We start from the raw sequence: 22123 nt of genomic DNA, 5'->3' as shown, positions 1-22123 counted from the left end.
GTGTTGAGTACAAGATTATTGGCTTTACACCAGTCACATATTCTTTCCACCTCACTCCGATACAAGTCTTCAGCATTTCCCCTGATGAGACCAATCAGTGTCATATCATCGGCAAATTTCAAGATTTTTACTGAGTCTGCTGAAGAGATGCAATCATTCGTATAGAGAGAAAACAGTAACGGGGACAAAACACACCCCTGAGGTGCCCCGATGTTTGTGACCAAGGTGTCCGAAGTGAATGGTCCAACTTTTACACTCTGTATCCTGGCTGTCAGGAAGTTATAAATCCACAAGCATAAGTTGAGAGGGACTCCAAGAGCTACCATTTTCTTATGAAGTAAATTCGGATCAATGGTATTGAACGCTGAGCTAAAGTCCATGAAAAGAATCCGGACATATGAGTGAAGTTCATCTGTATGATCCAAAATGTACTTCAGTGCCAGATTGACAGTGTCATTTGCCGAACGACCCCCCCCTCCCACAAATAACACCATTTTGGAAACTAGACCCCCTAAGGAACTTATCTAGATGTGTGGTGAGCACTTTGAACCCCCCAAGTTTTATAATATAGAGTCATAAAAATGAAAAAAAAATTCCACGAAAATGATCTTTTCGCCCCCAATTTTTTTATTGTCCCAAGGGTAACAGAAGAAATTGGACCCCAAGAGTTATGGGGTATCTGCGTACTCAGGAAAAATTGCACAATATGTGGGGGGTAAACCACTGTTTGGGCACATGGCAGAGCTCAGAAGGGATGGAGTGACAGATTTTACTGTTATGGTTTGCAGGTGCCACGAACCACTGGAAGAGTTATGAGGTGTCAAAACAGCAGAACCCCCCATAAGTGACCCCACTTTACAAACTACACCTCTCATAAGTTCATCTAGGGGTGCAGTGATCATATTGACACCATGGGTGTGTCACAGAATTTTATACCATTGTACAGCCATGCGGAGAGACTAGGGGGGAATGGAACGCTATTTGACTATTCAAGTGAATGGCTCTGTGCATATGTCAGTGTACGGACCGCGTGTCTGTGGGCAAAACATGCTCACATGTCCGTTTCTTAATGTCAGCATGGGCCACAAAACATCCAGCACACGTACATACGCATAACACAGGGATGTCATCTATGTGACACGCATTGGCACCGGGGAAGAAGAGTCACAGTAAGCACTGTTCCCCGGCACCGGGTGCTGAACACGGCTCTCATCACTCTCCCCTGCTCCTGCTTGTGCCGATCGCTGTCAGAGCAGGGGAGAATGATAAGAGCCGTGTTCAGCACACGGCGCCGGGGCGCTTACTGTAACGCTTCTTGCCTAGCGAACTTCCTTGTGGTACTGATGCGGCACACGCATGTCACACGTGTGCCGCAAGTATTACGAACATGGACACTGACATCTCCGGTACCGGAAATATCAGGACATGTGAAAAAGGCGTTATAGCGTGCTTGTCTGTTTGGCAGCTGTCACACATGGAAATACGCTTTTTGTTGCAAAAAGTAGTTTTTGCATAACCATATTTTTAGAGCTATAATTTTTCCATATTTTGGCCCACAGAGTCATGTGGGTCTTGTTTTTTGTGGGACGAGTTGACGTTTTTATTGGTACCATTTTCGGGCACATGACATTTTTTGATCGCTTTTTATTCCGATTTTTGGGAGACAGAATGAACAAAAACCAGCAATTCATGATTTTTTTATTTTTTTTTTTATTTTTTTTTTTTAGGGGGGGGGGGGGGGACGTTTATACCGTTCTGCATGTGGTAAAATTGATAAGGCAGTATTATTCTTCGGATCAGTACGATTATAGCAATACCTCATTTATATTTTTTTTATGTTTTGGCACTTTTATACAATAAAAAGTATTTTATATAAAAATTATTATTGCAGCGCTTTATTCTGAGAGCTATAACTTTTTTATTTTTTCGCTGATGGAGCTGTATGGGGGCTTGTTTTTTGCGGGACAAGATGACGTTTTCAGCGATACCATGTTTATTTATATCTGTCTTTTTGATCGCGTATTATTCCACTTTTTGCTCGGTGGTATGATTAAAAGCATTGTTTTTTGCCCTTTTTTGGTGTTCACTAAAGGGTTAATTAGTGGGACAGTGTTAGAGGTCGGGTCATTACGGACGCAGCGATACCAAATATGTGTACTTTTATTGTTTAGATTTTCTTTTCATTCAAATATTTATTTAGTGATAGAATATTGATTTTTTATTACTTTTGGTAAATATTTTTACAATTATTTTTTAAAATTTTTTTTACTTTATTTTGACTTTTGTCCCACTATGGAACAATCATTTTTGCAGGCTGATCGCTTCTATAGCATGCAGATGAAGCATTGTACACTGACCTGAGAGACTTCCTGACATGCACTGTGCATGACAGGAAGTTTCTTAGCTCTGGTAACCCGGATGTCGCAATGACGACATCGGGTTACCATGGCAACGATTGGGATCATGCCGCGGGGTCTCCGATCCAAAGGCAGAGGGGCTGTCAGGCCTCTGCCTGCTTCCGGAATTCTGCAATCATGTTTAATTGCAGCATTTCAGGGGGTTAAAGTGCCGGGAGCAACAAATATGAACCTAGCACTCAACTTAAAGGTATTTGTAAGGCGGTTTATTGTAGTACACGAAAAAAGACGTTTCGGTCAATGTGACCTTCTTCAGTTACGTGTGGTATATAGATTGTGTAGAGCTTATAGGCATCTATCAGAAAGGACGATGGTGCTTTAGGCATTGAGGAGAATGATCTCTCTAAGGTAATGAGCTTGTCAGTATATAGGAGAGGGGCAAACGTGCCTCCAGATGCGGTGTCCACCGGTGGATACCGCATCTGGAGGCACGTTTTGCCCCTCTCCTATATACTGACAAGCTCATTACCTTAGAGAGATCATTCTCCTCAATGCCTAAAGCACCATCGTCCTTTCTGATAGATGCCTATAAGCTCTACACAATCTATATACCACACGTAACTGAAGGTCACATTGACCGAAATGTCTTTTTTCGTGTACTACAATAAACCGCCTTACAAATACCTTTAAGTTGAGTGCTAGGTTCATATTTGTTGCTTTAACGGTTTGGGAACCTAACCTTAGCACCATCTTGAGTCGTGCTCACGGTGTTCTTTCTAAAGTGCCGGGAGCAGTCCGTGACCGCTCCTGCCACTTAGTGCCGGTGTCAGCTGTGAGAATCACAGACTTTTGTCCTAAGTCATGTGACAAGGCTTGTTAAAGGGTCGACATTGACTTTTAGGATTGCTACTTCCAATAGGTGGTACTAGAGTTCTAGTCCTCTTCCACTCTGTAGAGATAATTTGCACTACCAAGAGAAATTTGACATCATACACCTAGCCTAAAGCATCAAATAGTGTCTACACACACTATCAGGAGGCGTTAGCATGACACGGAGCTACGATATAGACAGACGTCCAACTACATGATTTCCACTGACCTCAAAGACTATCAAGGTGCAGAGCAAGACCGCAATCAAGGCTGGAATGATGGACTAGTCTCTTCAGTGATCACGCTTTTGTCTTGTAGACTGAAGACAATGATACTTAGAGATTGGTATGGAGACCATGTATACAATGTTATGACGGCCTTCACGACATTTGGGATATCATTTGTATGCAATTGTAAAGGTGCAGCCAGAAGCTGACATTAATTTGCATGAAGTGCATTCAGTGATTCAGAAAATTCCTCAGATAACCATTTATAAGATCGCTAGCATGCCAAGGGGTGTAAATGTGTGTATTTCTGCATGTGATGTTCCTATTCGACACTGAATTGATTTGAAAATTTGGTTTCCATTTTTTTTCATCCTTTGTATTTTATTAACAATTCTATTGATTCTGTGAATGCCATGATTCCATGATCTTAAAGGGAATCTGTCACCCCTTTTTTCGAATATGAGCTGCCGGCACCGACATATGCTGTAGATAAGCCCCCAATGTAGCCTGAAAGATAAAGAGAGAAAAAAGAGTTAGATTATACTCACCTCCGGCGTCAGGTCTGGTCCGGCGCCTCCCATCTTCATACGATGCCGTCCTCTTCTTTCCTTCCTGTTGTGGCTCCTGCACAGGTGCACTGCTCTGTCCTGTTAAGGGCAGAGTCCTGCAGTGCGGAGGCGACGGGAGAGGTGCGGCAGAGCAGTGCGCCTGGGCCGGAGCTACGACAGGAAGGAAAGAAGATGACGGCATCGTATGAAGATGGGAGGCGCCGGAATGCAACACCCATCGGACCAAGACCGGACCACCCCCCCCGGTGAGTATAATATAACTCCTTTTTCTTCTCTTTCAGGTTACATCGGGGGCTTATCTACAGCATTACAGAATGCTGTAGATAAGTCCCTGATGTCAGTGCCGGCAACTCATTCGAAAAAAGGGCTGACAGATTCCCGTTAATTTCCTGGTATTGCAATTTCCGAGTTGAGGAGTGTATTCTATAAAGCAGTGGAGTAGCTTCTAGTATATTCAATATCAAGTGGCCATGTTCATTTTCAGCCTTCTTATAACATCCAGAAATAACCACCTACACATCCCTTCCATAGACAGATACCTAAAATAAATAAATGTACTGCAAAATCTTAGTCACAATTTGAGGGAGAGTAGTAACGTTTGGTTATATACTAAACCCGATAACACTGTACGCAGTAAGCTGCCCCTAATGTTGACTACAGCAGACCAGAGTGGGGTCTTTTAATCTGTATCTGGAGCAGAGGATTTGTAATTCTGTATTGGAAAAATGGGGCTGTGAACAAAATAAGAACACATTACCAAATTTTCAGCACATCATTTTTAAATCTATTTAGAAAAAAAATAGCAGCTATACTAAAAATGGAGAACTATTAAAGAAGCACCCCCAGATTTTGTTTCTCTATTCCCTATGCCCCCACCTGTTTGCCTATTACAGACTCCATCTTAGTTCCCAGCTTTAACACAGCCATTTTATTACTCTACGCTTTGTCATCAATCCCATGATGCATCAGTACAGCATGACATGGGAAGCTGAAGCAAGTACCATCTTTGTATGCCATGGTAATATAATATCAGGTTAGCATAGTCAGGGAGACTGAACTGTCATCTACTACATTCTATCTGTGTTAGCTGATAAACAAAGACAAGCAAAACAGCTATATATATAACGTCAAGTCTCATAGCTGTATATAGAATAGTTATCTAAGACTGTCAAAAGAAGAAACTCCACAATATACATTTGAAACAAAAAGATTTGGAGTGCTGACTTCAATAAATCATAAATATCAACAAATTTTATTAATAAAAATTAAAAATTAACACGTATAACACACAATACTAGGCAAGATTCCACATCGACACTCCTGGGGATAGTTTTCATGGGAAAGCTAAGCAGCAATTGGAACTATGCCAAAAATTGCAGTTCCACCCATCTGGGAAACAAAATTAGAGCAGTGGCAGAGAAAAGTGCATATAGGAAACAGAGTGCATAGTGCAAATGTTCTAATCAAAGCACCTGCAATTACTAACATGGGTAAGCTTGCTTAAATGGCTTTGATTAGAACATTTGCACTATGCACTTTATGTTTCCTATATGCACTTTTCTCTGCCACTGCTCTAATTTTGTTTCCCAGATGGGTGGAACTGCAATTTTTGGCATAGTTCCAATTGCTGCGTAGCTTTCCCATGATAACTATCCCCAGGAGTGTCTATGTGGAATCTTGCCTAGTATTATGTATTGTGTGTTATACGTGTTAATTTTTATTAATAAAATTTGTTGATATTTATGATTTATTGAAGTCAGCACTCCAAATCTTTTTGTTTCAAATATACATTCTATCTGCGCGAGAGGTGCTGTTTAGTCATCATTAGGTACTATGATAGGAGTTTCTGTCCCATCCTGTGGAGAACTTCAGTGGTAATTTCATCCCACAGAAACCCTTCAAGCCTCCCTTCGTGACCGGGCCAATTTTTTAAATTCTGACCAATATCACTTTATGTGGTCATAACTCTGGAATGCTTCAACAAATCCCAGTGATTTTGATACTGTTTTTTCGCGGCACATTATAATTTATGATAATAGCAAATTTAGATTGATATGTTTTGTGTTTATTTATAAAAGAATCAGAAACTTGACAAAAATGTAAAAAAATTTGCAGTTTTCAAACTTTGAATGACTATCCCTTTAATCCAGATAGTCATACCACAGAAAAACATGAATAAACCACATTTCCCACATGTCGGCTTTACATCAGCACCATTTTTTAAACTGTAATTTATTTTGTTAGCCTTTTAGGAGGTTTAAAAATGTAGCAGCAATTTTTCATTTTTTCAAGGAAATTTACAAAATTTATTTTTTTGAGGGACCTATCCAGGTTTGAAGTGACTTTAGGGGTGCTATATATTGGAAAACCCCAAACGTGATACCATTTTAAAAACAGCACCCCCTGACATATTGAAAACCGCTGTCAGGTAGTTTATTAACCCTTCAGGTGATTTTTAGGAATTAATGCAAAGTGGTATAGCCGGAATGAAAAAGTGTTTGTTTACCACCTAAATGTCGCTAACTTCTGAACTGACCGCTATAGCCGGGAGACTCTAAGGCCGCTATTTGGCCATGAACAGCTATGGCAAACATCAGGACCACACAATCATGATCTCGGTGTGTCAATTAGATTAAAGTGCAAGCCCCCACAATCTTTTAACCATTTATTTGATGTAGTCACTTTTGACAGCAGCAACTAAGGGGTTAAACAGATATGGACGGTGTCAACACCGATAATTTGTGATACGGCAAGTTGTCAGATATAGTGGACAGCCGAAAAACTGCTGGATTGTCACCTTTATGGGGATGATATTCTCTTATATCTCAGGTCAGTATATATACGTATTGCGGTCTTGAAGAGGTTAAAAGAGCAAAGACATTTAATTCCTAGGTCCCCGTGACCCATCTAAAGAGAAAATATCCATGAATTTTCAGATAGAAAAGTAGCTCATTAGTAACTACGATGGGAGTTTTTGTCCAATCCTGTTAAGAACTTCAGTGGTAATTTCATCTCACAGAAACCTCTCGAGCCTCCCTTAAAGGGAACCTGTCAGCAGGATTGTGCACAGTGACCTACAGACACTGTCAGGTCGGCGCCGTTATACTGATTAACATGAAACTTTGGTTGATAAAATCTGTCATGTGGTTGTGGTTTAATCTGTATTTGCAGTTTATAGTTAATAGGATTCTCGTGCTCCTGGGCAGACTGGGGGGGGAGGGGTGATCTTTATGTGGTGGTCTGCTTATATATTCATCCATATGGGCTAATGACAGGTCAGTGGTCCCTCAGTGACCTGCCCCCTATTTTACATACTGCATAGAATATGGTTTTAAAAGGTAATATGTCATCAATCTTTTTGAGTATCAGCTGCGGCCACCGCCATCAGGGGCTTATCTACAGCATTCTGTAATGCTGTAGGAAAGCCCCCGATGTACCCTGAAAGATAAGAAAAAAAGAGTTCTCACCCAGGGTCGGTCAGGTCCAGCGTCTCCTATCTTGCAGTGATGACGTCCTCTTCATTCCTGCCTGTCACGGCTCCGGCGCAGGCGCACTGCTCTGCCCTGTTGAGGGCAGAGCAGAGTCCTGCAGTAAGCAGATGCTGGACCTCTTCCAGCGCATGAGCACTGTAGTAATCTGCTCTGCCCTCAATAGGGCAGAGCAGTGCGCCTGCGCCGGAGCCGCGACGGGCAGGAATGAAGAGGACGCCATCGCTGCAAGATGAGAGACGCCGGACCGTGACTCCCTCTGGAACCGAAGTGGACCCGGAACGCCCCTGGGTGAATATAATATAACTCTTTTTTCTTATCTTTCAAGGTACTATGGGGGCTTAGCTACAGCATTACAGAATGCTGTAGATAAGCCCCTGATGGAGGAGGCAGCAGCTGATAGTCAAAATAATTGATGACAGATTCCCTTTAAAAGAAAATTAATTAGGCAGGCGGTAGCACCGCCTGCACTGTAGTACGAGGGGCGCCTGAAAACTTCGAGGTCCACCCATGAAATCTTTTTTGCATGGTCTTGTTTTGCAAAGCAATATGTTACAGTCATAAGTTAAAGTTTGGGAACCCCTAATAATGTTAACCTTTTTTCTTTATAACAATTTTGGTTTTTGCAACAGCTATTTCAGCTTCATATATCTAATAACTGATGGACTCAGTTATATTACTGGATTCAAATGAGGATTATTGTACTAACAGAAAATGTGCAATCTGCATTTTAACAAAATTTGACCGATGCAAAGTATGGGCACCTCAACATAAAAGTGACATTAACATTTCGTAGATCCTCCTTTTGCAAAAATAACAGCCTCTAGTCGCTTCCTGTAGCTATTAATGAGTTCCAGGATCCTGGATGAAGGCATTTTGACCATTCCTGTTTACAAAACAATTCCAGTTCAGTTAAGTTTGATGGTCGCCGAACATGGACAGCCCGCTTCAAATCATCCCACAGATGTTCAATGATATTCAGGTCTGGGGACTGGGATGGCCATTCCAGAACATTGTAATTGGTCCTCTGCATGAATGCCTGAGTAGATTTGGAGCGGTGTTTTGGGTCATTGTCTTGCTGAAATATCCATCCCCTGCATAACTTCAACTTCGTCACTGATTCTTGCACATTATTGTCAAGAATCTGCTGATACGGAGTTGAATCCATGCGACCCTCAGCTTTAACAAGATTCCCGGTGCCGGCATTGGCCACACAGCCCCAAAGCATGATGGAACCTCCACCAAATTTTACTGTGGGTAGCAAGTGTTTTTCTTGGAATGCTGTGTTTTTTAGCCTCCATGCATAACGCCTTTTAGTATGACCAAACAACTCAATCTTTGTTTCATCAGTCCACAGGACCTTCTTCCAAAATGTAACTGGCTTGTCCAAATGTGCTTTTGCATACCTCAGGCGACTCTGTTTGTGGCGTGCTTGCAGAAACGGCTTCTTTCGCATCACTCTCCCATACAGCTTCTCCTTGTGCAAAGTGCGCTGTATTGTTGACCGATGCACAGTGACACTATCTGCAGCAAGATGATGCTGCAGGTCTTTGGAGGTGGTCTGTGGATTGTCCTTGACTGTTCTCACCATTCTTCTTCTCTGCCTTTCTGATATTTTTCTTGGCCTGCCACTTCTGGGCTTAACAAGAACTGTACCTGTGTTCTTTCATTTCCTTACTATGTTCCTCACAGTGGAAACTGACAGGTTAAATCTCTGAGACAACTTTTTGTATCCTTCCCCTGAAAAGCTATGTTGAATAATCTTTGTTTTCAGATCATTTGAGAGTTGTTTTGAGGAGCCCATGATGCCACTCTTCATAGGAGAATCAAATAGGAGAACTACTTGCAAGTGGACACCTTAAATACCTTTTCTCATGATTTGATACACCTGGCTATGAAGTTCAAAGCTCAATGAGGTTACAAAAACAATTTAGTGCTTCAGGAAGTCAGTAAAAAGTAGTTAGGAGTGTACAAATCAAGAAAATGATAAGGGTGCCCATACTTTTACACCGGTCAAATTTTGTTTAAATGCAGATTGCACATTTTCTGTTAGTACAATAAACCTCATTTGAATCCAGAAATATAACTGAGTCCATCAGTTATTAGATATATGAAACTGAAATAGCTGTTGCAAAAACCAAAATTGTTATAAAGAAAAAAGGTTAACATTAATAGGGGTGCTCAAACTTTAACATATGACTGTATTTAGTTAGTTGAATGGTCTCATGAGCAATCTGGATTTATTTTGATTTTTTTTTTGCTTCCGTTACAGCATTTTAAAGTTGGGTTGCAAGGCTGAGATATGGAAATGGAGAAGTTGGCAAAGTTCACACATTGGCTGTTGCAATGACTGCAATTCCACCTTCCACCAAGGTGCTTTTTCATCTGTGGGAATAGGTGATAGTCCGAGGGAGCCAAATGAGGGGAATAGGGTGGGTGCTGAAGCAGTTGGAAACCACAGGAGTGAATTGCAGCAGCCGATGTGTGAACTTTGCCAACTTCTCCATTTCCATATTTCAGCCTTGCGACCCAACTTTAAAATGCTGTAACGGAAACAAAAAAAATCAAAATAAATCCAGATTGCTCATGAGACCATTCAACTAACTAAATAACATATTGCATTGCAAAACAAGACCATGCAAAAAAGATTTCATGGGTGGGCCTCGAACTTTTCAGGCACCCCTCGTAAGATATGATGGATAATATGCATGTATTTGTTTGATTTTATCATAATTTTGTTGGGGGAAAAAAAATATATCTTATTCAAAATGGTGCCAGCGGAAGTGCAGGCGCCACCACCATTCTGCTAGAGAAAAAAAAACGGCTCCATCAAGATAACGCCGGCGGCGCCTGAGCAGTAGTATCTATTGGATCGCCAACAGATGCTAATGTGCAGGCACCGCCAGCACCATTTTCTACAGAAGAAAAAAAATTGGTTCCATCAAAATGGCGCCAACACAGTAGCATCTATCGCGTTCCAAATGATGCTACTGCACAGCCGCTGGTGCCATTTTGATTAAGATAATCCCCTCCCCCCCAAACAAAATTATATGACAAGATCAACTGAATGCATGCATATTATCCATTGTATCAAGCTACAGCGCAGGCGCCGCCGATGCCTGCCTACTGAATGTTAATTTTTTCTTTGAAACAACATTCTATGCAGTATGTAAAGTAGGGGGCAAGTCACTGAAGGATCAGCGACCTGTCATAAGCCCATAAGGATGAATATGAACGCTCTGTGATGCTCTATCACAGGAAGACCAACAACCACAAGACGGATTTCATCAACCAAGGTATCATTTTATTAAGTATAACAGCACCAACTTAACCGTGTCTGTAGTTTACTAAGCAAAATCCTGGTGACAGGTTCACTTTAAGAGAACATAAAGACATTTAATTCCCAGGACCCCATGACCCAACTAAAAAGAAAATATCCATTAATTTTCAGATAGAAAGCAGCAACTAAATAAGGTTATAAAAGCAGAAGCACTAATGATAGAAGGAATTAAAATAATTAATAAATCCAGACTGTTACTTTTATTACCCATAGTATCTTCACACACAATTACATTGTTTTTCCTTTTAAAGGTAAGTGCACACTTTCAGTATTTGCTGCACATATTTCTGCAACAAAAATGTATCTCTTGTCAAGAAAAGAGCTGCAAAAAAACATGTTTTTACGCTTTTTTTTCCAGGCATCTGAATGCTTGAAGAAAACGGCAACAACGCTGAATTAATGGAGGTGATGCAGATTGGAAATTACTTTAAATCTGTAAAGAAAACAAAAGAACGTCCTAGGAGGAACAAAACTGCAAATCAAAAAACCGTGACAAAAACGCAAATAATTAACATGTGGACAAAATGTGCCGAGTACTAAAATATACACTCTCTTATCAATGTATTAGGAAAATGTATTCCATTGTGCACGGTCTCACATTTTGCCTAATACGCAACTTATAACAGACATCTAAAAATAATATTAACCTTAAGTGATGCTTGTAAGTCTTGAACTTCCCGTCGAAGTAGCAATATCTCCTCCCTAAAAAAAGAAAAAAGGCATGTTAGAGATTTTACACTGTAAATGGTTCAGGACAGGTATCACTCAATGCAGGCCAATCATGCCATATTTCAGTGGTTATCCAGGCTATGACTGATGACCTTTCAAATATGTTCTCCATGTCTGTTCAGACACCGATCAGCTGCTTTCAGCCTCAGCAGCTGGATGTAAACAGCAGTAAGGCCTCTTTCACACATCAGTTTTTTGCCGTCAGTCACAAGCCGTCCTTTTCTGAAAAAAACGGATCCAGTGAAAGATGACACTAGATCCGTTTTTTTTTTTTTCATAGACTTTTATTAGCGACGGATTGTGACGGATGGCTGCACGTTTCATCCGTCTTTTGACGGATCTGTCGTAAATTCTTTGTCCGTCGTCCAGAGACAATGGACAAAGTAACATTTTTGTTAACGTCAAAAAGTCGGACAGCGACGGATCCAGCGCTGTCCGTCGTTGGCTACAATGGACGCCTATGGGCGCAGGATCCGTTGCCGTCCGTCGAAAGAATCCGTTGCTGGATTCCATTTTTTCAAACAAAGCATGCCCGGAAAAATTTTTTCTCTATTTAATTTAACCCCCACAGTCAGTCAGTCTCTCTCTCTCTTCAGAATTCTGTTCCTTTAAAATTCCAACGAATGCTGCTTCGATGGATCCGTCAAAAAACGGATCCAATGCATCAGGTTTTTCCAATCTGCACAGGATCCGTTTTTTAACACTGACGGATTGTGACTGATTCTAAAAGACTGATGTGTGAAAGAGGCCTAAGAGCAAGCCGCAGTACCGGAGAACGGCCAAGACACAGTGTATGGAGCAGGAGCTGCAAGGCTCTACAATGTACAGTGGCCATTTTTCAGTGCTGCAGATTAGCTTATATTGATTTCAATAGGAGATGAGCTGCAGCACTGGAAACGGCCAATACACAATGTACAGAGCCTTGAGGTTTCTGTTCCATACACTGTTCATATTCAGCTGCTGGAGAGAATGACCACTGATCTGCAGTTTTGGGTGTTGGAATTACAATCTGATATTAATATCCTATCCCATGGACAGGTTATCAACATTATACATTCAGACAGCCTGTTTAAGTAGTATGAAGCCCAATAGTTTATATAAGATTAAAAAGTAAGGCAGTGACAAATACTACTCACTTATATTTAACTCCTCACATACTACATGGCCTGCTACTGATGTAAACCTTCTGTTATTTCAGGAGGTCAACGCTACGCAGTGATTATTGTTATTTTATAACGGCGCCTGCCTACACGTGCTTGGATATATAACGGATAAAGCCCCTCCCGTCGGGGCGCGCCTTCCGTATTGCGGTTGACCCTGGCCCTACCTGGGATGTATTTGTGCCTGTTTCTTGCTTGGCCCTAATCTATTGTTCATATTTACTAAACAAAACCTGGCTTTCTCTGATGTCTAAACATATTGTATAGACTATGTAAGCTGCTTCAGCTAAATCTCAGCTGTAGTATCCCCCTCTCTTTTTACATGCATACCTTGTGACTACATACTGCTCTCCATCCCCCATGGATACATTTGTGAACCCCAGTAGCTCTAAATCTGTTAAATCCAGAGCTGGGGTTGCCCAATCACTTCCTAAAACACTGGACTCTAATACTGCCATGTCTGTGGAATCTCTGCAAGCCATTGCCGCTTCTATTACTATGAAATTCATGCCGGCGATTGACACCAGACTTCAGTCTTTCCAATCCTCACTGGAAACAATCACATCCCAGTTGACTGAACACACTAGTAAAATCTCAGTGACAGAGCAGTGGATTTCTGATTTGGAGGAAACTTTACAATCCTACGCTGCTCAAGTAAAGGACAGAGACCATGCAATAGAGCAGCCAGGAAAAATTCGATGACTTGGAGAATTAGAGTCGGCGAAACAAACTCTGGATCATTGGCGTCCCTGAGTCAGTGAAAGACCTTCATCACTTTATTTCCTCTTGGCTCCCGCAGGCACTAAATTTGCCAGACCTGCCTGGCTCCATGGTAGTAGAGAGAGTGCAGAGGACTGGACCTGAGCGCTCCGATCCAAAAGCCCACCCACGCCCTGCTATTTTTCAGTTGCTTAACTACCAGAACAAAATCTGCTCCGGGCATCTCGAGCCGCCTCCTCATTGAAGTATGAGGGTCACTCCCTTCTCATGTTTCAGAACTTCTCAGCTTTGGTAGTGGCCAAGCGAAGCACTTTTTCATCAGTTTGTAGACTGTTAGATGACAGGATAGAGTCTATATTGAAAAATACACCGAACGGTTTTTCCTTACATCGTCTTCTTTTATTAACGCCCAGACATTATCTATACGCCAGGCGATTTATGGTTGCTTCCAATTTACAGACTGGTACATGAGAGAACAAATTGTCGGCAGAATTCCTGTTGGGCTTAATTGATATTATGCTACGAAGGTGGGGATGTGTGCTGGGGGGGAGTTGGTTATAGTTATAATATTCTGTCTTCTAATGTTCAAAGCACCGCAAAACTCTATTTGACATCTATTTGATGCTTCTGAACAATTTATATACCTCTTTATTGTTCAATAAAGACTGTTTTTATTTCAGGTACAAACTATCTGACTTCCTCCACACAGTTATAGAAAACTGCACATCTGCTCGTAGCGCTAGATATGAGACCTACAAAGGTGCTTAAACTTATTTTTGTTTATGTTGTTCATATTAGCAACACCAAGAAGCAGTTTTAATCCTCCTTATATCATGATCACAAGTTCCCAGATGGTGGTCTCTGCACTGGACTTCGTGCTCTACATGCACCCAACACCTTCTTTCTATCCTGGACGATGGCTCTAACATCCATATGGGAGGCCAATAGAGCCAGCACTATCAGAATGAGGGCTCGCTCACACCTGCATATAAATCGGATCACTGCAATGCAAGAAAACATCGCACTGCACTCTGACCACTGTTATACAATGATTCAGTGCTCATCTGCAAGTTTTTCCTCGGACTGAGAAAATACTGCAGCATGCTACGATTATCTGCGAGAATAAGATCCCACTCGTCAATGCAAGTCAATAGGTGAGAGAAAAAAAAAAAAACGAAAGGCACAGACCATGCGTGTGCCGCCTGATTTTTCCGCACACATCTCAAAGGAAACACAACATGTCATCAGGCAAGTACAGTAAATTCACAGCCCGAACGGTCAGAAAAGAACAGATACACATATGTCAGTGAGATATAAAATCAGTGCTATGCGTGTACTTTTCTGTACTTGTATTTAGCTATTAAATAAAAAACTCAATAAATAATGGGGTGGGGACCCCTTTAATTTTTACTAACCAGCTGAAGGAAAGCAGACAGCTGTGAGCTGGTGTTATTACTCTGGGAAGGGGCCAATATCCGTGGAGCATCCCGGGCTTTTAATATCAGCTCGCAGCTGTCGGTGTAGCCTTTACTGGTTATTAAATTGGGGAACTCAAGAAACAAAAAAAAAAAAAAAAAAAAAAAAAATCACACCTGTCCTCCCGTAACCCATAATATGGATGTTTCACAACGATCCCCGACTCTGCTACAGCCGAAAGCAGTGATGAGCTGTGACAACACCGCTCTTCACTGCCGCTGGCTCTCACGCTACTCTCAAGTGTTTCCTGGAGGCCGTGATGAGTGGTATAATAATTTTAAAACTACTGGTTAACAAAAATGACATGAAAGCTGTATATAAATTAAACATAAAACAAAATGAACAATTATAATACCTTTCTGTAGAAGAATTCACTTCTCCTCCATGACCAGCATCACTACATGGCTCATGAGAAGCTTCATAATGCTTAAAAAGTTCTTCGGCTGTTCCATGCGATTTCATACAAAGAGGACAAATGAAGCCCTACAAGAAAAGAGGGATCCCATTATACAACAGTATTACTTTAAACCAACATAAACACAAGAGAGTTAGGCCGAGACACTAGCATATCACATCCGATGCGGTATGCTAATGACACCTGACTCCTGCTCTGCTGCGAGCATAGGCTGAGCGTCAGTGCTCTGTGCTCCGATCCTCTCGCATCAGAGAATAGCAGAAGAGAAGCGCAGAAGACAGAGAAATTAATTTTTCCATCTTCTCTATTGCCGGCATCAGGGGGAATCACACTGCACTCGGGTGATATCTTACTTACAGTGCCTTGCAAAAGTATTCGGCCCCCTTGAACTTTTCAACCTTTTACCACATACAGTCATATGTAAAAGTTTGGGCACCCCTATTAATGTTAACCTTTTTTCTTTATAACAATTTTGTTTTTTGCAACAGCTATTTCAGTTTCATATATCTAATAACTGATGGACTCAGTTATATTTCTGGATTCAAATGAGGTTTATTGTACTAACAGAAAATGTGCAATCTGCATTTAAACAAAATTTGACCGGTGCAAAAGTATGGGCACCCTTATCATTTTCTTGATTTGAACACTCCTAACTACTTTTTACTGACTTCCTGAAGCACTAAATTGGTTTTGTAACCTCATTGAGCTTTGAACTTCATAGCCAGGTATATCAAATCATGAGAAAAGGTATTTAAGGTGGCCACTTGCAAGTAGTTCTCCTATTTGATTCTCCTATGAAGAGTGGCATCATGGGCTCCTCAAATCAACTCTCAAATGATCGGAAAACAAAGATTATTCAACATAGCTTTTCAGGGGAATGATACAAAAAGTTGTCTCAGTGATTTAACCTGTCAGTTTCCACTGTGAGGAGCATAGTAAGGAAATGGAAGAACACAGGTACAGTTCTTGTTAAGCCCAGAAGTGGCAGGCCAAGAAAAATATCAGAAAGGCAGAGAAGAAGAATGGTGAGAACAGTCAAGGACAATCCACAGACCACCTCCAAAGACCTGCAGCATCATCTTGCTGCAGATGGTATTACTGTGCATCGGTCAACAATACAGCGCATGCATAACGCCTTTTTGTATGACCAAACAACTCAATCTTTGTTTCATCAGTCCACAGGACCTTCTTCCAAAATGTAACTGGCTTGTCCAAATGTGCTTTTGCAGACCTCAGGCGACTCTGTTTGTGGCGTGCTTGCAGAAACGGCTTCTTTCGCATCACTCTCCCATACAGCTTCTCCTTGTGCAAAGTGCGCTGTATTGTTGACCGATGCACAGTGACACCATCTGCAGCAAGATGATGCTGCAGGTCTTTGGAGGTGGTCTGTGGATTGTCCTTGACTGTTCTCACCATTCTTCTTCTCTGCCTTTCTGATATTTTTCTTGGCCTGCCACTTCTGGGCTTAACAAGAACTGTACCTGTGTTCTTCCATTTCCTTATTATGCTCCTCACAGTGGAAACTGACAGGTTAAATCTCTGAGACAACTTTTTGTATCCTTCCCCTGAAAAGCTATGTTGAATAATCTTTGTTTTCAGATCATTTGAGAGTTGTTTTGAGGAGCCCATGATGCCACTCTTCATAGGAGAATCTAATAGGAGAACTACTTGCAAGTGGCCACTTTAAATACCTTTTCTCATGATTTGATACACCTGGCTATGAAGTTCAAAGCTTAATGAGGATACAAAACCAATTTAGTGCTTCAGGAAGTCAGTAAAAAGTAGTTAGGAGTGTTCAAATCAAGAAAATGATAAGGGTGCCCATACTTTTGCACCGGTCAAATTTTGTTTAAATGCAGATTGCACATTTTCTGTTAGTACAATAAACCTCATTTGAATCCAGAAATATAACTGAGTCCATCAGTTATTAGATATATGAAACTGAAATAGCTGTTGCAAAAACCAAAATTGTTATAAAGAAAAAAGGTTAACATTAATAGGGGTGCCCAAACTTTTACATATTACTGTATCATGCTTCAAACAAAGATACCAAATGTACATTTTTGGTGAAGAATCAACAACAAGTAGGACATAATTGTGAAGTTGAACAAAATTTATTGGTTATTTTAAATTTTTGTGGAAATTCAAACACTGAAAAGTGGGGCGAGCAATAGTATTTGGCCCCTTTACTTTCAGTGCAGCAAACTCACTCCAGAAGTTCATTGTGGATCTCTGAATGATCCAATGTTGTCCTAAATGACTAATGATGATAAATATAATCCACCTGTGTGTAATCAAGTCTCTGTATAAATGCACCTGCTCTGTGATAGTCTCAGGGTTCTGTTTGAAGCACAGAGAGCATCATGAAGACCAAGGAACACAACAGGCAGGTTCGTGATACTGTTGTGGAGAAGTTTAAAGCTGGATTTGGATACAAAATGATTTCCAAAACTTTAAACATCCCAAGGAGCACTGTGCAAGCGATCATATTGAAATGGAAGGTGTATCATACCGCTGCAAATCTATCAAGACCCGGCCGTCCCTCTAAACTTTCATCTCAAACAAGGAGAAGACTGATCAGAGATGCAGCCAAGACTACCATGATCACTCTGGATGAACTGAAGATCTACAGCTGAGGTGGGACAGTCTGTCCACAGGACAACAATCAGTCATACACTGCACAAATCTGGCCTTTATGGAAGAGTGGCAAGAAGAAAGCCATTTCTCAAAGCTATCCATAAAAAGTGTTGTTTAAAGTTTGCAACAAGCCACCTGGGAGACACACCAAACATGTGGAAGAAGGTGCTCTGGTTAGATGAAACCAAAATTGAACTTTTTGGCAACAATGCCAAACGATATGTTTGGCGTAAAGGCAACACAGCTCATCACCCTGAACACACCATCCCCACTGTCAAACATGGTGGTGGTAGCATCATGGTTTGGGCCTGCCTTTCTTCAGCAGGGAAGATGGTTAAAATTGATGGGAAGATGGATGGAGCCAAATACAGGACCATTCTTGAAGAAAACCTGTTGGAGTCTGCAAAAGACCTGAGACTGGGAGGGAGATTTATCTTCCAACAAGACAATGATCCCAAACATAAAGCAAAATCTACAATGGAATGGTTCACAAATAAACGTATCCAGGTGTTAGAATGGCCAAGTCAAAGTCCAGACCTGAATCCAATCTAGAATCTGTGGAAAGAGCTGAAAACTGCTGTTTACAAATGATCTCCATCAAACCTCACTGAGCTCTAGCTGTTTGCCAAGGAAGAATGGGAAAGAATTTCAGTCTCTTGATGTTCAAACCTGATAGGAGATATACCTCAAGCGACATGCAGCTGTAATCGCAGAAAAAGGTGGCGCAACAAATTATTAAGTTAAAGGGGCCGAATAAAATTGCACGCCCCACTTTTCAGTTTTTGAATTTCCACAAAAATGAAAAATAGCCAATAAATTTCGTTCAACTTCACAATTGTGTCCCACTTGCTGATTCTTCACCAAAAATTTACATTTGGTATATCTTTATGTTGAAAAGTTCAAGGGGGCCGAATACTTTCACAAGACACTGTATATGGGTGCGTGCTATCCGAATCTTGAACGCTGAGTTTTTTACCCGTCTGATTGCGATCCGATAGGAGAAGGAAAAAAAAGCCACAGAGAACACAAGGATAGGATTAAATTGGTACAATTTTTTATCGGATTGCATTCGTCCGATTTAATTACAAGTGAGAGCGAACTCTTATATTGTTTTTAATACTCAGTGCATGCACATTACCATGTTATTAGATTACAAGAGTCGAGCTACTTTAAACTAAGCTTTTTTACTTTCCAACAGAGTAGGGATTTACCAACCAATTTAAAACACAGTTCCGGCTAAATGCCCTATTCTCGTATTTATGAAGCCTCTATGTTACTTTTTTCAACACGTAAGAATGGCACAAAAACAGTGGCAAAAAAACACAAGTTTCAAACTAGCTTTGTTTTAACTTACACTAGATTTATTACCAGAATCAATATGGAAAGCACTACAAAAAGGAAAAACGGTAATTAGACCTACCGGTAATTGTGTTTCCAGGAATCCATCCTGACAGCACGATGGAGGACGTCCTTCTTATCCACAGTGGGACAGGAAACCACGAGAGTTCAAAAGGACCCTCCCCTCGCCATCCTTCAGTGATTTCTCAAAGTAACACATCTGGGTGGATGCAAGAAGGTTTTTATTCAACAAATTTCCACATACACATGTTACATCACAATAGTACGGATGAATATCTTAGGGAGGGAACTGAGGGAACTAACAGTCAGTACTGTTAGGATGGATTCCTGGAAACACAATTACCGGTAGGTCTAATTACCGTTTTCCAGGTCACCACCTGACAGCACGATGGAGTAGTACCAAAGGAGACTGATCCTAGGGTGGGACTACTGCGTGAAGTACCTTTCTGCCAAATGCCAATTGTGCGGATACCACATCTAACTTATAGTGTCTAGAGAAGGTACTCAGACTGGACCAGGATGCGGCCCTACAGATTTGTTCCGCCGAGGCTCCCCCCCCTCTGCCCATGACGTGGCCATGGCCCTGGTTGAGTGGGCTCTAAGGTTACCTGGTTGATTCTGCCCCTGTGTGCTATAGGCTAGATTAATTGTGGACTTAATCCATCTTGCGACTGTGGATTTAGCTGCTTTCCTCCCTTTATTCGGACCACTGTACTGAACGAAGAGATTATTATCCCTTCTCCAAGGCCTGGTTGCGTCTAGGTACCTGAGAACCGACTCCATGACGTCTAGGTTATGGTATGCGCTCTCCTTTTTATTCTTAGGGAACTGACAGAATGAAGGGAGTACTACCTCTTGGTTCATGTTTGAATTTGAGACCACTTTGGGAAGGAAAGCCGGGTCAAGTCTTAAGACTAATCTATCGTCGAACACCTGAAGATACGGGTCCTGGATAGACAGGGCCTGAAGTTCTCCTAGCCTCTTTACTGACGTGATCGCTACCAGAAATGCTGTTCTGATCGAGAGATTATCAATCCCAATGTCTGTCCCTAGCTGGAATGGGTGCTTACATAAAGCATTGAGGACTAGGTTAAGGTCCCAGGGGGGAACAGACTTCCTTATTAAGGGCTTCAGCCTCTGAACCGCTCTGGAGAAACGGGCTACCCAGGGGTGTGCTGATAGGGCGCAGTCATAGAACACGCTAAGGGCTGCGATCTGAACTCTTAGCGTACTGGGTCTAAGACCCTTCTTGAACCCTGCCTGTAAGAAGTCCAGAATTTTTGGGATATTGGGGTGGTCAGTCTCAACTGTCGTCTCTCCACAGAAGCTGCAGAATCTTTTCCAGATCTTGTTGTATATTGCGGCAGTTACTGGTTTTCTGCTCGCCTGCAGGGTAGAGATGACGTCGTCTGATAGGCCTCTTGATCTTAAGACCTGCCGCTCAGGATCCAGGCCGACAACTGAAGTGTCTCTGGCTTCTGGTGCCAAACCGGGCCCTGGCGGAGGAGGTCCCTTCTTTCTGGAAGAAGAATGGGTTCTTCTTCTGCCATCTTCCTGAGCAAGGGGAACCAACTCCTCTTTGGCCAGAATGGCACTATTAGTATGACTCTGGCTTTGTCTTCGTTGATCTTCCTGAGAGTCCGTGGTATGAGAGCGAGAGGCGGGAAGGAGTATAACAGGCCCCCGCTCCATGATTGGGACAGAGCGTCGATTCCTGCCGGGTTCCCTTAAGGGTTCAGAGAGTAGAAATTCCTGACCTTTGTGTTCTGCTTGACTGCAAACAGGTCTATCTCCGGCGTTCCCCACCGGCTGCATAGGCTGTCGAATACCTCGCTGTTCAGCTCCCATTCCGTTGCGACTACTCTTCTCCTGCTGATAAAGTCTGCCACCTGGTTTTTGTCGCCCTCTAGGTGCACTGCTGAGATTGAGAGGGTGTTCTTTTCTGCCCATCTGAAGATCTGTTCGGCTAGGCGCTGCAGTCCTGGGTGTCTTGGACCGCCTTGGTTACGGAGGAAAGCTACTGTCGTGGTATTGTCTGATAGTACTTTGACATGCCTGTTCCTCACCAGTGACTGGGCCGACGATAATACTTTCCATACCGCATGAAGCTCCCTGAAGTTGGAGGACTGCATGCTGTCCTCTCGACCCCAACGTCCCTGGTAGTATCTTCCTTGGACATGTCCGCCCCAGCCCTGCTGGCTTGCGTCTGTGGTAACTATGACCTCCGGGAACTGGACCCATGAGACACCGGTGTGTAGATTCTTCGGAACAGTCCACCAGAAAAGGGAACTTCTGACCCGGTGAGACAATCGCATCTTTCTGTCCAACGAGCTCTGTCTTCTGTCCCAGGAAGATAGAACTGCCCGTTGTAGATGTCGAGAGTGGAACTGTCTCCACCTGACGCAGGGAATACAGGATGTCATCAGGCCTAGAATCTTCATGGCCTCCCTGATAGAGACCCGTTGTTTTGTGAATTGGCGAATCCTTTCCTTCAAGCTGGTCTGTTTTCCCTCTGGGAGGTAAGACATTCTTTCTTCTGAGTCTAATATTACTCCCAGGAACTTTATTCTTGGTTTGGGCATTAGATCTGATTTTTGCCAGTTTATAATCCAGCCCAAGCTCTGCAGCGTGGAAATCAAAGACTGACAGTCGAACCTGAGCCGGGCCACTGAGTCTGCTATGATGAGGAAATCGTCTATGTAAGGGACCACCGTGATATCCCTGATTCTTAGGTAGGCCACTACCTCTGCCATCAGTTTTGTAAAGACCCTTGGGG

General features: G+C 42.1%; 1 protein-coding gene across 3 annotated transcripts in view; it reads right to left on the bottom strand.

Moving 5' to 3' along the window:
• The window catches only part of EEA1 (early endosome antigen 1), a 278411-nt gene that overhangs the window by 179555 nt on the left and 76733 nt on the right, over positions 1 to 22123 (bottom strand). For 2 of the 3 annotated variants that reach the window (XM_073554267.1, XM_073554268.1), the window contains 2 exons: positions 15292 to 15419; positions 11499 to 11553 (listed from right to left, as the gene is read on the bottom strand). In XM_073554267.1, coding sequence (XP_073410368.1) covers positions 11499 to 11553; positions 15292 to 15419 — 183 coding nt within the window. Of the gene's footprint in view, positions 1 to 11498; positions 11554 to 15291; positions 15420 to 22123 lie in introns of those variants that run through there. The other variant, XM_073554269.1, reaches the window with a different exon arrangement.

Source organism: Dendrobates tinctorius, unplaced genomic scaffold (genome assembly GCF_039654945.1).
Source record: "Dendrobates tinctorius isolate UK_male_01 unplaced genomic scaffold, ASM3965494v1 ptg000209l, whole genome shotgun sequence".
NCBI lineage: Eukaryota > Metazoa > Chordata > Amphibia > Anura > Dendrobatidae > Dendrobates > Dendrobates tinctorius.
This window is presented reverse-complemented; position numbering and strand designations above follow the sequence as displayed.